Source organism: Ambystoma mexicanum, chromosome 13 (genome assembly GCF_040938575.1).
Source record: "Ambystoma mexicanum isolate Mex_15411 chromosome 13, UKY_AmexF1_1, whole genome shotgun sequence".
Classification (NCBI taxonomy): domain Eukaryota; kingdom Metazoa; phylum Chordata; class Amphibia; order Caudata; family Ambystomatidae; genus Ambystoma; species Ambystoma mexicanum.
The window spans coordinates 202,190,065-202,206,726 of record NC_090938.1 but is presented as its reverse complement, the minus strand read 5'-3'; the positions used below and the strand labels follow the sequence as shown (position 1 = coordinate 202,206,726).

General features: G+C 45.7%; 1 protein-coding gene across 1 annotated transcript in view; it reads right to left on the bottom strand.

The window, feature by feature from the left end:
• CACNA1S (calcium voltage-gated channel subunit alpha1 S) overlaps positions 1-16,662 on the bottom strand; it is a 596,588-nt gene that overhangs the window by 383,964 nt on the left and 195,962 nt on the right. Inside the window, exon 4 of the mRNA XM_069633644.1 lies at positions 14,005-14,147. Within this exon, the coding sequence (XP_069489745.1) occupies positions 14,005-14,147 (143 nt within the window). The remainder of the gene's footprint in view (positions 1-14,004; positions 14,148-16,662) is intronic.

Sequence of the window (16,662 nt, the reverse complement as noted above, 5' to 3'; positions counted from 1 at the left end):
CATCGCAGGAACCTGAGTTGAAGGACCAGGTGGGTGCAGATCTGAAGGGTCTGCACAAGCTGAATGAGTTTGCATCAGCTGGCGGCCTACATCAGACTGACTTCTACAAAGCCCAGAAAGAGTGCATCATTCTGGCGGGTCTGCAGAAGCAGGAGGAGGAGCAGGCTAAGGGCGAGGCCCCTGAACTGTTCAAAGTGTTCTGGGAGGATGGACTCCTGTACAGTGAGCCAAAAGACTCTGAGGGTGAGGGTACCAGAAGGTTGGTGATTCTCCAATGCCACAGAAAGTTCCTTTTGGATTTAGCTCACCAAATTTCTTTAGCGGGTCACTTGGGGGTGACTAAGACTGTTGTCTGCACACGTTTACTGGCCGCAGTTTGGCGTAAAGGTTAAGGAATCAGTCCGGACCTGCCTGATTTGTCAAACTTCTGGAATGTTAGGTGGTGCCACAAAGGTCCACTTAATTCCACTCCCTGTTGTTGGACGGCCTTCCAGGAGCATAGGCATGGATATTGTGGGTCCTTTGGATCCTCAAACCAGCTCATAGAACAGATATATCTTGGTGGTGGTAGACCACACTACAAGGTACCCTGAGGCTGTCCCCTCTGAGGAGCATCAAATCCCCTGTGGTTGTGAAGGCTCTGATTGGGACATGCTCCCAGGTTGGATTCCCCAAAGAAGTTGTTTCTGACAGGGGATCAAACTTCATATCAGCATATATGAAGGCTATGTGGGAATAGTGGGGTGTACCCTACCGGTACTCTACCTCCTTCCATTCACAAACCAATGGGCTAGTTAAGCGGTTCAACAAGACCCTGAAAGGCATGATTGGAAAATGGGAAATTCTCCTGCCATGCATACAGGGAGGGTGCCACAGAACAGAGCAGGGTTTAGCCCCTTTGAACTTCTGTTTGAACACCCTGTGCGAGGTCCCTGTTAGGAAAGATTTCGTAATTGTAGGTAATTTTCCTTCCATGTGGCAACCCTTAAACTTTTTGCTGTTGTTTTTCACCTTGTTCTCGACTTTGCCAGAGAAGTGCAGCCTTCTGCCGCACTCCTCTGGGCTTTCGCTCCTTTCTTACAGGGAAACTGACATGCCCTTAAGACAGTCAGTACCGTGAAACACTGTTTTCCGTAGTTTCTTTTATCATGTTGCGGCTTTCGTGCAACATGACACAAGAGGGCACTGTAAACTAAGTTACTGCTCTCTTGGGTCTCTAGCCTTCTACAGGCCCTAGATACTCGTTTAGGATTGTAACTGATCGGTGCAAGTGATTTACGGACGGGAATGGTGGCAGCGATCGTTTCTTGTCTTTTGAGCTCCTTTTGGCGTTCTAAGCGCGTTTCTCGCGCTTAACCCAAAATGGTGGCCTGGCTCCCAAAATGGCCAGACCACGAGGCTCCTTTGTCCTGTCCGCTGACCGTCTTGCTCCCTTCACCTTCCCCAGGTCGAGCCGACCCGGGGCCTTCCTTATTTGGGCATGTACTTTCCCGCGAAACACAGATGCTTTCGCGGGCTTCTACATGTCTTGTGTGTGCCTCCAGGATGTGGGCTGGGATGTCTGGTCCCAATACACATCCTGGGTGCCAGAGAGTCTAGGGTGGTGTGAATGCCTGGGACCACCGTGGTCCGTGATTGGTCCACGAATGGTGTGAGTGTTGATGAGCGGATCTCCCATTGGGTCCCCTCCGTTTTGGCGCGAAGGGAACCGTGGATAAGAGGGGGCTGGAAACACCACTACCATGTCGATCTCCTGAGTTCTCACGAACGAAGGAATACAGGAGCCAAGTATCCTGCAACCAAGAGGCTGGACCGAGGAATCGCTGGTGACCCGCTGAAGGACTGCTCCTCTGCACTGCTGTCGCCTTGTGAAACCCTTTTCACCTTTGATCGAACTAGAAGGCCTGTACTGGTACTTCGACCCTTGGAATAGCGGGAACATCTATTCTCGGCATCTTCACCATCTCCTGCTAGTAAGCCTTCGGAAGCGTCTCTGGGCCATCCAGCAGACTGACCAGCCTACACAGGAGTCTTGCTCTGTAACCGCCGCCAGGTTGTGTAGTATTTCGAGTCCTTGTCACTCTCACACGCTTCGTACACTTGGCGTTCCCAGGTCTGAAGTGAGTAGTGTACATTTGGCTCAGATACACACGGCCGCTCCGTTGCCCTGCTGTGGTAACAAACTGTGCGGGTTCCTTCGTTTGGGACGTCTTTTACTCAACTCTGCTGCTGCAGACTCAACACGACGACGAGACGTCCCCTGCTCTTCTGAACCTGCCAGCGACTGAAACTGACGCGGAGAAGCCTGGGTCTGCTTGCATCGGGGACCGGTGAGTAGCATAGCTAGGAACTGGTCACCCTCCTGCAGGAGCCCATAGCTTTTCCCCGCTGTGTCAAAACAGCACGCCTTTCCGTACTCGCGCTCTGCTTCTGCCCACAGTGGAGGCTGCGCTTGAGTTGCGGAACACTGTTCTTCTTCATTTGTGCACTAAACTGAACTGCCTGATTTCCCTCGAAGAGACTCCCCTTTTGCCCGTTGGCACCAGCGTGTGCAGGTACTTTTGAGCACAAGGCTCCACTCTTTGTAGGGCTCGGACTTCCTTTTAGTTAGGTGCCTCTGAAGGCGGACTGGGTCTAAGCATTATTTCGCACTGCCTGTTTTCCTTCCCTTTTAGGTGGACTACACATTTCGTGCATCTAACGCTTGAGACTTGTTGTATTTGTATATATATTGTATTGGTATGGTATGTGTTGGTTTACTAGAGTTGTATTGTGATTTCTCGCTACGGTCATTGTTTTAAAGGCCTTGGAATAAATGTGTATATATTTTTAATATAACACCTGTTTGGAGTAATTTGTAAGTGTCCTTGCTTTGTGTGCTCATTGCAGGCTTTCAGTCACCCTCACCCCTCTTGAGACCTAGTCTTGACCGCCGCGATCGCTACCTTGATTGGTCTGGCTTGTCCAGAGGTTACCCTGTTCCAAGTAATTAGGTTGGCCTTCTGAACTTCTGCGCCACCAGGACAGAGTTCAGAAATCCGTCTTAACAGTCCCCTCAGTCTAGTGAAGGAGGGATGGAAAGCAAACCCTCATCCCCTTCTTGAGAAATAGTCGACTATGTACTTGGCCTTTGGCTAGAATGGCAAAGTACATGGAACAGTCAACAAAGACCAAGGCCAGTCAGGAGCTGATGAAGCACTGGCATGACCAGAAGGTCAGTGAGAATCTATTCTCCAGGCCAGTGGGTGTTGATTATGGAGCGTGTCAAGCTAGTGCCCTTCAGGACAAGTGGACTGAGCCTTACTGTGTGCTGGAAAAGGTCAGTGAGGTGAATTATCTTATTTACATGAACTGGCCTAAACAGATGTGCAGGGTCTTTCACGTCAACCAGCTAAAACCCCATTATAGCCGGGATGACTTGATCATGGTGTTAGTTATTGACGGAGAGACTGAGGAGGAGACCGATCCCCTCCCAGACCTCCTGCACACTGAAGCCACAGATTGGTCAGTTGAAGGTGCCAACCCTGCAACAGACCTGTCAGAACAGCAACTGACAGACTGTCGCCGTTTACTGGGACAGTTTGCTGGTCTGTTTTCTCTGACTCCAGGTTGTGCAGATTGGTGCACCCATGATGTAGACACTGGAGACAGTAAGTCGGTGAAGCGTAGGATTCACTGGATGCCCGATAAGCTCAGGGACACCATCAAGGAGGACGTTTCCACAATGCTGTCCCTTAGAGTTATAGAGCCACCCCAAAGCCCCTGGGTTAGCCCAGTGCTACTGGTCCCTAAAAAGACCAGTAGTGGGAAGACTGAAGTTCTCTTTTGTGTGGACTACAGGGGGCTCAATTCTGTAATGAAGACAGATGCTCACCCCATTCCTCGGGCATATGAGCTCATAGACAAGCTTGTCGCTGCCAAGTACATGAGTACGTTTGACCTCACTGCAGGGTATTGGCAGGTCAGCGTGACAGATGGAGAGAGAGAGAGAGAGGTCGACATTCTCAATGCCGAATGGACATTATCAGGTCACAGTTATGCCCTTCTGATTGAAGAATGCCCCTGCCACTTTTCAGAGAATGGTTAACCAGGTTTTGTCTGGACTGGAAAACTTCAGTTTTGCCTATTTAGATGACATTGCTGTGTTCAGCTACAACTGGGAGGATCATGTGTCCCACCTGAAACAAGTGCTTCAGGCGCTGCATAATGAAGGCCTGACTATCAAGGCCATGATGTGCCAGATAGCACAGGGTACAGTGATTTACTTAGGCCACTTGGTTGGTGGAGGTAAGAAACAACCTCTCAAAGCAAAGATACAGGCGGTAAAGGATTGGGCATCCCCACCACACAGGCGCAGGTGAGAGCCTTTCTAGGTCTCACCTGGTACTATCAGTCGTTTATCAGAGGGTATGGGACCATTGCTATGCCCCTGAATGATGTAACCTCCAAGAAGATGCCAAAGAAGGTGACTTGGACCCCCGCCTGTCAAACCTCCTTTCAGGATTTAAAGGATGGATTGTGCAGACTATGGTCAGGAATTCATTATCCAGACAGACTGTGATTTTAGGATTGGAGCAGTGTTAGCGCAGCTGAACTCTGAAGGGGTAGAGCAACCTGTCACCTACATTAGCAGGGAAAGGAACTGGGCTGTCGTAGAAAAAGATAAGTATGTGTGGTCCGTAAAGTAGCTGAAAGCCTACATCTTTGGGTCTCACTTTACGATCCAGCTGGACCAGAGGCCTCTGCGATGGTTAAAGCCAAATGGGCCCAACTGATTGGTGCAGGCTAAGCCTACCTTAATGAACCAATCCTGGTTCCCCACCAACAATCTTCCGTTATGCATGAGGTCAGGAGCAGAGTGCTCGGCAACTGGAAATGTAAGGGGTGACAACATATACTTAAGTCCCACCCATCTTCCTGTCTGTTATCGATCAAAGTGTCTCTCTCGTTAACTGAGGCCTCTGTGACTCTTGATCAAAAATCAGGTCTCCCTTGAAGTTTGTGATGAGGGCAGACATTCTGTCTCCCTTAAATCACATACTTCTCCCTCTCAAAGGATCCACTCTGCAGGGGTTTGCTGATGGTAAATAGTGGACCCAGACATGCATTTCACGGCGTTTCATACAGTGGCTGGGAACTAGCTTCAAGTTGATGCATATCATACCAAAAGGGTGTTAGCTCCACCTTCCCGTTGTCTGTTCTGAGCCCAAACCCCTTCAACAGGCTTGCCTCAATTATCTCTCATTAGTATGCACTTCCACAAGCCAAACTAAGCAACAGGAAAGTAGACCCATGGAGCCTTTGATAATTTAATGAGTTTGCCCATGGCCAGAGGAAGGTGTGCCTTCTCCCTTCTTGAGATGCTTTCATGTGCCTGTGGCTGTCACATTCCAGATGAGCATGACAAAGGAGGACGGCACCTGTAGACTGTCCTCACAGAGTACAGGTGATTATGCATTTTGTCTGGTGAGCAGAGAAAATGTGTGCAGAAAGGCCTCATACATTTTTCGGAGTTTGATCTCCGATCATTCATTTTCATTATCAAAGAAGCAAAAAAACCCAGGGGAGCGCAAACTCCCCGTGTGGATGGTCGAATTTCTCACATGCCCATTTAGAAAAGAGGAGGCAGACCGGGCCAGGGGGCCTGTAGATGGTGGAAAGAGTAAGCGAGAGTGTAGGAGAGACACCCAGCCTGCAGACGAGCCATTCAAAGGAAGAGCAGGGTTGAATGGGTATGATAGTAGCAGGGACCCATTCAGGGACAATCAGTGGCACTCTACCTCCAGACCTGCTGGGCCTGGACTTGGGGAGGATCTTGTAGCCCTCAGAAGGAAGAGTGACAAGAACAGTGACAGAGCTGCCATTGAACCACGTCTCAGAGAGGCCGAGAACATCAAGGTGAAAGTCTTCAAGGAGACAGATGTCAGAAGAGTGTTTAATGGCTGAACAAGCATTGAGAGTAGCTAAGTGAAGCTGGTTGCCCCCTTTCAGTGTTTCCAGAGATGAGGTGCAAGGATGAGGTGCAGGCATCCGTGGAGGCAAAGGGGCCGTGGGGGTGGCAGAAGGAGGAATGGCAGGAGAAGGAAGGAAGTTTATGAGAGAATGAAGACATCTTTCAAGAAGGAGGAGATTAGGCTCAGATCCATGTGCCATAAAAGTGACATTCAAATTAGACGTTAATGAAACACCTGGAGGATGAGAATCGTACTTCGCATCTGGTTCCACCATTAATGAGAGAAGACGAGAAAGGGGGGAGGATTGAAACCATATGGGAGTCCATAGGACTGGAGAGGGGATGGCAAAGAGGATGTCAGTGATAGTCTGCCCAGAGAAAGCATTGACGTACGTATCAGCCATAGGCAGGCCTGGGTTGGAGAACAGGAGTGCTTTCTTAAACATTTTCTTTCAAGGTTTAGAAAGAGAGGTAGGATAGGTGATAGAGTAGCAGTTAGAGTAGAGAGGGGAGATGGAGAGCGCCATGGAGGCATGGGAGAGAGAAACCGAGAGAGAGACAACACAATGCAGAAGGAACTCACCAGGCGGCCTAGTAGCACACAGGTGCAGAGAAGTCAAATGAGCAATAAATCAAGAATTCAGGAGGGGAAAGGCCTAGGTTACAGCAAGCAGCAGAACACACCACACCAGGCAGTGAGATAAGAGGACAGAGGGAAAAAGAAACAAGATGCAGCTACAATTGCAAGCACACACATATATGACTCTCCAGAGTGGGAGAAGGGTTACAGCAAGCAGCAGAACACACCACACCAGGCAGTGAGATAAGAGGATATATGACTCTCCAGAGTGGGAGAAGGCAAATATGAAGGCACATCCAATAGTTTCAAAAACACTGATTTGACTTTCAAAAGAGGGATAAAGACTAGCTAGAAAAGTAGCAGCCATCACACAAAACGCTCAGATTAGACGTTCAACATTAAGGGTACAAGGCTTTACTTTTAAGGACAGCCAGTAGATTTGAAACACTCAGATTTGATTTTCAAAAGGAGATAACCTACGATACAAATCATTTAGAAAGTCTAGTAGCATGGACATAGAAAAAAGGTAAATGTGGTAATTGCGGCCGGTGTGCTTAGAAGATGCATTGGGTGGCGTGAAAGAGCATCATTGATGCGGGAGGCAAGAGGTTAGGCAGATGGTGGTGACACGTATGAGATGCAGCCCATGCAATGGCAAGTGTGACCTCGGAGGGGTGGATATGGACTGCAGGCAACAACAAGAAATGGATGTGGGAGAAAGTTGAGATGTTGCAGGCTGCGATGCGGAGGACGTGCGAGAGCGCCCCCAGTGTAGGCACTTAGAAGAGGATTAAGATAAATCAAAAGGGGCCTTGTTACACACTCAGGGTGACACAGAATGGGTGAGGGAAGACAAGGAGGATGAGAGAGAAGGGTCTTACTGGGCCAGTGAAAATGCAGGAAACTAGATGAGAATGTGGTGACGGAGAGAGATGAGCAGGAAGCGGAGACCCCTCCAGTCCCGGACAAGCCCATACAAGGTTTACCAAACCCTTTGTGCTGGCCGGGGACGCCTGCCAGCTCCCGTGCCTTGATGAAAAATCCGCAGCGTCAGCCAATCAGGCTGGTCCAGTAACCGCGGATATCTTAGTGCAGCTTGGTGGCCATGTTGGAAAGTCCAGCCCAAGAATAGAACAAAGGGCAGCTCCTCGAGGGCAAAGGCTCCCTGGGCAAGATGTTAGCAGCCCAGGAACTGGCAAGGACATGACCAACTACTATATAAATCAACTACCACAATCCCCTTGTACTGTATATAATGTTCTTCCAATCTTAGGACTACCAATGATGTGCCCCACCCCTGAAGAACCCCTGATGCTACGTTGTTTGACTTAACTACTGGTGTGCTTGTTGCCTGCTGTCTCCCCATGGGCTGCTCCTGCCGCAGTGTCCCCTGTGATCCTGTGCGAAGCTATCGGCCTCCAGGCATCGTCACTTTCACCCGTCCAGTCACAGGCCAGCACTTCTGCTGCAGAATCAACTGTCTCTATAATAGGCCTCCGGACCTCTGCAGCAGTTTCCCAGGGCTCGTGCACAGCCTCCGACCTCCACAGTAGCATTCCGGGGCTCATACACAACCTCTGCAACAGTCGCACCCAGGTCACTGCCCCGTTACCTCTCAGGCAGCGGATGCATTTCACCTCATGGCTCTGACCCTTTCCGCCAGCACAGCCTCTCCATCTCCCTGTGTACGCAGTCGTTCTCCTGTGTCTGTTTGGCATCCTATGGAATGGCGGCAGCCATTTTGTCTTTGTATCACTCCTTGTTTGAGACTGTCCGTGCACCACCACTGATAGTTCTACGACTTCTAGCTTGGTGTATCACCGCAGAGCAGTCTCCGGTCCCAGAAATATGTTTCAAACATACCATTGGGCCCGGTCAGGTGTATCAGTAAAGGATCAAATGGAAGCTCACAGTAGATGCAACTTTTCTGCTGGCTGCGGGTTCCTTTACATCTCCCATCTGAGCTTGTGTGAGCACCGCGCTTCGGTGCACCCTCTCCACATCGGACCAGTTGGTAACCCTCTTATCACACTATTCAGACTTGATATCTGAGAATCCCAATGAAGGGGGGATGTCAAAAGTAGTCTATTAAATATAAAAAAGGAAAAACACAAAATAAATTATCTTTAGAAAGCTTTCTTTATGTCAAGGTAATGACAAGGGAAGTAACTAGTCTCTAGGGTCCCAGGTGAGGCCTGGTAATCTGTGTGTCTGGTGTCCCTGATGTTGGCACCTAGTCCACTAGTTCATATGACTTTGTCTTGGTAACTTATCCATATCAAGCGGGTCTTTTTAGTGCTTTACATTGGTGATGAGTTGCGGTTCAATGCTTTCCTATCCGCTTGAAGTTACTCGGTTACTGACGCGGTGTCTTCGTGACTGATATTTCGATGACCTTTGTGGAGGTGGCTCAACAGTTTGGATTGGTGGATTGGTGCTGCTAAGTGGGTTTCAACCAGGTTTCTTGGGGGCTGTGTGTCAGCTAGTTGTACTCTATTTTCAGCAGGGATCGACTGGTTGGATCAGTGGTTCTACAGTGAAAAGTGGTACTCTTTGGCTCAAGCTGCAGTTCAGTATTTGAGGTTGTACTGAGTCGAATGACGGTTCAATGGTGGCTTGATGGCGCAAGTCTTTCTTGAATGTCTTTTTAGGGCCTAATGGGCAACAGTAACATCTGGAAGAAGGAGTTTTTCTTGGCCTTTGGATGCTGAATTTATTTTCCAAGAAACCTTCAAGCTGGCATTCTATTCTCTGTCAGTTCAAGTTTTCTGAGGCAGCCTCTGTGTGGTCATATGGGTGCACATCTGGCACTCAACGGTGGGCAAGCACTTTGGTTCTCTCAGCAAGCATGCCTTCTTTCGTCTTAAACGTTAACGAAAGGGTCTTTCTCCCTTCTTTATTCTAAGGTTTACACTTTGATGGCAGGATGCTCCTAGTACTTAAAGCTCCAAGAAATAATCAATAGAGTGAATATGCCACACCCTACCAATGTACAAACCCTAAAAGAGGTTGTTGGTTGCCAAGCCCCCTCTGAGGTTCAATTGAACAGAGCCCTCCTTTTCAGCAATTTCCAGGCTGTCTAGCTTGGGTGGAGTTGGTGAGTGCCAGATGGTCATAAGGCTGGGAGATCCAAAATAGCAGACACAAACCTTGCTGTCCGTGAGCTCTCTCTCCGCCATCACACTATGCCCATTTCCAGCCTCCAAGAAAACTAAGACCCCTGGTTACATTTTCTAGTCAATTTCCCTAATCAACACCTGCTCTAACGTTTTCGAGTGTTGGTTATGGTTTCAGCTCAACCTTTGGAAGTCCACCCTTCATACCCAGATGTAATATGAATGTGTCACTGGAAGGAAAAAAAGACTTCCTGCGTTGGACCTCCCTGTGTCAATTCTGAAACAGTGGTCTTCTTTCTTAGCCTTCTATGACAAAACAGTGAATGTTAAGTTTAGTACATGTACTTATGTTGAAACCATTATACCTGGAATTGTCTTCACACCACAACAGATTCCTTTGCTTTATAATCATGAGCATATACCATCCAATGTGTAGGTTGGTAGTGCATTGCCACCAGATCGGACAGAAAATTGGGACACCAAGGTAGTTTTAACATTAGACTTTATGATTTCCAATAAAACATTATTGCTGCAAGGTACGGATTGGATGCGAGCACTCTCCCGCATTGATGTCCTAATTTCTCTAACCTATATCTTTTGGTGCTGATAAGGTGGGGTTTCCATAGATAACATGATAGTATCAAATCGCCTTTCTTATGCCAATTGGCTTTTAAAAGAAGGCATCATAAGAAGCTGTGACACAATTTCTCATGAGTATATTTCAGGCTGGTTGAAACTTTGTTTGGGGAATGTTGAGATGTTCCTCCTCCAGAAGGTGGTTTGTTTTTGGAATGTGCCCAGCACAATTTTGCCTATATCCATATGGATGCCAGTTATTGAGTTACTCACCCCACGCGAACAAATACAGCCCGAGAATTACCACTCAAACCACTTTTTAATTTCAGAGCAGATGTGGAATCCGGGTTACTTTGAGAAAACATACTTTCCTGCAGGATCCCCCTTACCTTGGTTTGTGCAACCTCGAAAATAAAAGTCAGGAGTGTGCACCCCACAGATGGCATTCTGTTCTGACAATAAAACCTATTTCTTTCTAAAACCTATTTCTTTCTGATCAAGTAAGTTGACACAAGTTAATGACTGCTTCTGCTTCCAATGATACTCTATATGACACAGCACCTTTTTTTTTAATTACCGGTATGACCATAAATAGATCAAATGAAGATATATGGGCAAAGGATACATGTTGATCAAAGAAAAATAAATAACTTTTGAAATGCAATATTCACATGTGACAATTAGACTAATTGATTTGTGTTTGTGTGTATGCGTGCATATGTGCGGGTGTGCATGGGCGGGTGTGTGAAAGATGAACATTTTATGCATAATGTCGTAATACTGTTCAGATTAAGAAAACAGATCTCTCGATAAATTACAATATTGTTTTCACCTTAAAATAAGATTGTATGTTCTGCTTGTTGCACTATATTCAGCGCTTTACTTTCATATGTTTGACTTGTTTTACCAAGCCTCTCAGTACAATACATTTGATTCATTTATTTAATTGTCTTCTTATAACGTGCCTAATACCATACCTGAGCTCAGTTTCTAAGCACGGATCTGGGATTCAAACCTCTGTTGCTCTGTGTGGTCTTGCTTCCAAGACCAGAGTATTGCCCCTGTGCTATCCTCCAAGCAGATCAATTATTCTTTCCTCCCTGCTCACCATCTGAGCATACCCAGCATGAGCAGGCTTTCTGGGTGCCTCTATGTTCTTCTTATGTTACATAACAAGAGCCATACAGTCGGGAACAAAGAGAGATCTGACACCATTGGTATGTTTGGCAAGTGCTACAACTCTGCTCAAAATGTCTGCACTTTTGAATGTTAAAAGCTGCATTATAATATATAGTGACAGCAACAGCTTTAATTAAATAAAACATCATTAAAAAAGGTGAAGGGTCAAAGTAGCAAAAGGATATCAAAATAATTAGTTTCAAAATAGTCATACAAAAAGTAAGGTAATGTTGAATGTGTGAAGGAAGGAAGGGTTCAATGCAGCTCAAGCAATGGGTGACATACTGAGCTTAGGTCCGAATGATATTGCACAAAATTCGCTATTTACTTTGTCAGGCAATATTACAATGCTTTTGTACTGTTCACAATCAACACTATAGTACACACCACTTTAGTAGCTCGAAAACAGCAATTTGTGAAATAAATATTTGGGCAAAATAAATTCATAATGTAAAAAGAATATCTAGAATATAAGAAATGGAATGTATTTGAAATTTGATATTTTGACTTTCAATAATCTAATGCTCAATATCAAGTTAAACTTTATTTGCTGTCACAACATTCTGAAAAAGAACCAATCAACATTCAAGGGAAATATATTGGCATTTAAGAAGGTGCATTTATCGTCTTTGTAGTAATTAAACATTAATTGCTTCTTTATTTAAGTCTACGAAAAATAATTAAATATCTCAGCAAAGAGAAAATAAAATAAATACAGCTGGGATATAGGTCATTATCAATCTGTTGTTTGCCACTGAAATCAACTAGGAAAACCAAGCTGGGCATCTGATTGCAGGATGCTAGTGGTATTTGTTACGTTCTTTTTATTTTTATTCCAAGAAATGTATTATGTTATATAAACGAATCTTATAACGAGACCAAAAAAACAGTTAGGAGATGAAAAACTTCAGGGCCAGGTAATACCAGCCAATAATATTTTGGCAGCCTGAGGTAGTGACCTGATTGAAACCAGGTGACATTGAAAGAGCTCCTAACCTTAGGAAGGAGATCCCATCCTCAACTCCACCAATTTATTTACTTTTATGGTAATGTTTAATCATTATTTGCACACTCCATTGTGACAACAAATAAGTAACATGTTAATGACTGCTATTTCAGCAACATGTGTGACATGGGGAATATTCCCAAAAATTAATTTATCAATCTTGAAAGTTCCAAGTTTATCGAAGCCACATAAAAATATGCTTAACACAGCCCAGAACTGAGACCATCTTTAGAGGCATCAAAGGCAGTTAGCCATTGGTTAGCACGCAAAAAGACACAGTGTGTTCACTTTCGATCCTCACATCTATGTGCTAACTTTTTAAATTTTAAATGATCTCCTAATCTTTATATTGAAAACGTAATGTGCAACCCATCTAATATTAGATGTGTAGCGGATTGAAACCAGGGTCATTATCAAGGGCTGAGAAACATTTCTGGACTGTATATCCCAGCCAAAGGAATTTATCGCCATTAGTACTCTAGGAAAACCTCTTCAAGTATCCCCTCACCATTGAAAAAATAGGAACCCAATCAAAGATGGCCACCATGGAATAAGTGAAGAGAGATTAAAACAAGAGCCCATTTTCACTTTCACTGGCTGCCTAATTAAGTGAGGACGAGGGGCAGCAGATTTGAGAATCAAGAGGTAATTGAAAAAACAAATGTATGTTTATACTGGGAGGAGGAGCGCAAGCGACTAGGAGGTAGGAGGAGTAGAGGGAAGCAAGGGAGGCAACAGAGCAATAACAGCTGTCAGTTTGCTTGGACAGCCAGAATGTACTGTAGATACACGCATGCTCCAAATGAGGCGATTGGCCATCACACCAAACCTAGGTGCTTCATATCAAAAGAAGTTCCCATCTTTAGATTACATACATTATAGCCAGTAATCAAAAGTTCTCCAAATGGCCTAAGGCATGCCTTTCTAGCTAAACAAGCGAAGAAATTATTTGATAGCCAACAGAGGCATTGCTGGGGAGGGGAGCTGAGGGGACTATAGCGCCGGGTCTTTTGGTTGTTGCCCCGGATAGAAGCTCAGGGGCTACAACCAAAAGGCTAGCTAGCCCTGACTCCGAACAGTCCTGACATTAGCGTCTTTTCCAGACCTAGCAACACCCTTGATAGCCAACAATAAGCATTAAACAGGAGAGTGTATGGATATTTTTGTGGATGATCCTATAAATTCACAAATTCTTATGGAATATTTAGAAAAATTAGACCCCACTCCAAAATATCATGTCTTGTGAAAAGCACAAGCACAGTGGCCAGAATAACTCCACAATAGTTTATTTCGGGGTTAGATTTGTTTTAATAACCTATATGAAAATATGATCTAGAGTAACAGAGATAACAGTCTAGCCTTTCCACAGTGTCCTTCCCTTCTGTTTACTTTAAAAACAAAGAACCAGAGCGGACGCATGGATACAAACATGGGCATTTGGGTGAAAACAAGTCTTGTTACCTCGAGAGATCAGTGTATGAGTAGGATAGAGGGCTTGTTTAACTGTACATCCTACAGCCTACCATGCTGCCAAAAAATGTGATAACATGTGAATCATCTGTCTTTGATGCAGATTGTGCGGAGTAAAACTTACTTGGTACACCAGACACCAGCCGGAGTGGTCTCAGGACACGGAATGCTCGCAGGGCTTTCACGTCAAATCCTCCTCCTTTTCCTGTGACTGGGGTCCCCACGCCCTGCAAGTGGTTGATTTGCTCCAGGATAACTGTAAAAAGGCTGAACCGAGAGGGAGAGTAACCAAGTGTTTAACACCTACTGCAGACTGGGGAGTATGCTGGTGTTAAGGGGGCCCACACGGATTTCTTTTATTCAGCACAGAGCCATAAATGTAAAAGCAACACCAAAAAGCACTTCACATAAAACAACTTCATGAAACATTACAATTCATAACATATACACATAAAGAATTTAAGAACAGATAGAGGTAATAAAAAGACAAAAATTAATCTGAGTACTTTAAAGACAGTAATCAACAAAGGTATTGAGGGAGAGAAACAATACGTGCAGCCCCCACTACTCAACGTTCCATTGTATGTTAGTATTGCACCCCAGATTCCATCATAGAAGGATTCAGGCAGATGTGTCCTGCATTAGATTTTAGGCCTCAATAGCCAAGCACAATGGACACATTTGTCACTCTATATACTATGGGCCTGATCATGACTTTGGCGGTAGCGCCGGCGGGTATTAGCCCTACCGCCGAACTCCCCGGAGCTAATAGTGCTGCATCACGAGTTCGGCCGTAATGTAATTCCCCATTGAGCCCATTCGGGAATGCCCCATTCCCCATTGGGCTCAATGGGGAAAATTTGCGCTCTTACCGCCAGTGGATTTCCCGCCGGCGGTAATAGCGCGAATTTTCGGCGGATTTCCACCCAGCCAAGAGCTGGGGCGAAATCCGCCGAAGTCCTGATTTGGTGGACCCTTAAATCCGGCGGTAATAGCGCGACCGCCTGATTTAAGGGTTACCGCCAAAGTCGTGATGAGGCCCTATATCTGCATCATCAGATCTTTACTACAGAGCCTCAAAGATGGCAGATGTTCTTAAGAGAGGTTTAAGATAAAGAACTCTCAGTCCCTGTGAAATGTGTCTTCATAGGTACTGAAAAAAAGGGCATGAAACCGAATGCTCTGGCCCCCATGACTTAGTAAGCCATGCCAACTTCAGTGTGCCCAGACGGAGGTTAATATACAAGGCGCAAGCAAATGGGGGTTAATGAAATCCAGGTGTTTTTCAAACCCCAAATCAGGTTTAGTTCTTACATATTTGGAAGCCAACTTCAAGTTTCTACATGCTGCCACCATGCTCTCCCTAAAAAAATGTTTTATGTAATTTACATTTTATACTAGTTATCTTTGCCTTATTTATCTGCATGGCTTGTAACCAAGAGTCCTGCTCATTCCAGTTAAACATATCTTTCCTAACATGGGCAACCCATGGCAGATTCATGGCATCCTCAATGCTAATCTGATTTAATGTTGAGCACCCCAGAATATCCTGTCCCTAAGGGATGCTTGTGAGCTGACACAATCCTGCTTGAGGTAATAGTACAGCCATAGGCCCTACACTCACTGCCAGTGGGCCCTCTTACTGGAATACTCTTGGGTTTTTAGGCTGGTGCCAATTGGGTAGGGTTCCTGGTCAGGGGTAAGAAGGGCAAGTTGGGTGAACAGACAAACAGTGTAGCCCTTCTCCTGGTTTCTCTTTGCCAGGCTGTCAGGGCAAGGTCACCCTAGCCCCATCAGTTACATAGTCAAGTGGAGTGATCATGTATGCACCCAATGGGCATTGTCTCTGGACCAAAAGGAAAGCTGCAGTGACTCTGGGGTGTGAATCAGCATCCTGCTGCAACTGATGACCAGGCAGATGGAATTGACTTGTCCCCTCTTCTCGGGCAGTATTGAGGCACAGAGTACAGTTGGGGATTATCACTCTGCAGGTTTGGTTTCAATACCCCCTCCTATTCTGAAAGCAGGGCATTAATCACACATGCTGGAGACCAATGGGCATGGTAGCTGGCCCGCAAGGTATTCTGGGGTAGGGCTCAGCCCCAGATCTGGTTGCACATTTGAGCATATCTGAGGCTTACATGCTCACCACCATATTTGAAGGAGATACATAAAGTACAGGCGGTGCATTACCCTTCTGGGCATTTTCTCTCCATGGGACCTTGGCAATATGACCCTCTGCCAACCATAGATATTCACATTTCTCAAACAGGGATGGAAATGCATTTTTAAAAATGTTTACGGCCACCAGACATGAGTATTTCTGAAATACAGCATGATGCATGTCACCGATTGAGGGATCAACAAAGGGCTTGTGCACCACAAATATTGTACAATGTTTATCATACACAATATTGAGATGTGTACAAAGCTATAGAAAACCAGGTCTTCAAAACCAGAGCCGATGGTTGAAGGCAGATATAAAATGTTCCAGGTAATGTAGGGAAGGCATGGTATCAACAGTAAGACAGACACAAATGACCATAGTTCAAGGGTGTTTATTTAACTTCCATAAGGATCTAAACCTAAATTTACAGATGGGAGCAAGCTATGACCATCACATAATAATAATGCAGTGCTAGTGGAGTCTTGTCAAAATAAAAGGGCCTATGGTAAAAAACTGTTGTAATGGAATGCTGAGGCCAGTTGCAGGGCGTGCAGTGTGATTGACCAGCACAGTACACGAAGAAGGAGTCGTGTGCAGACTTTCCTGTGAGAGCAT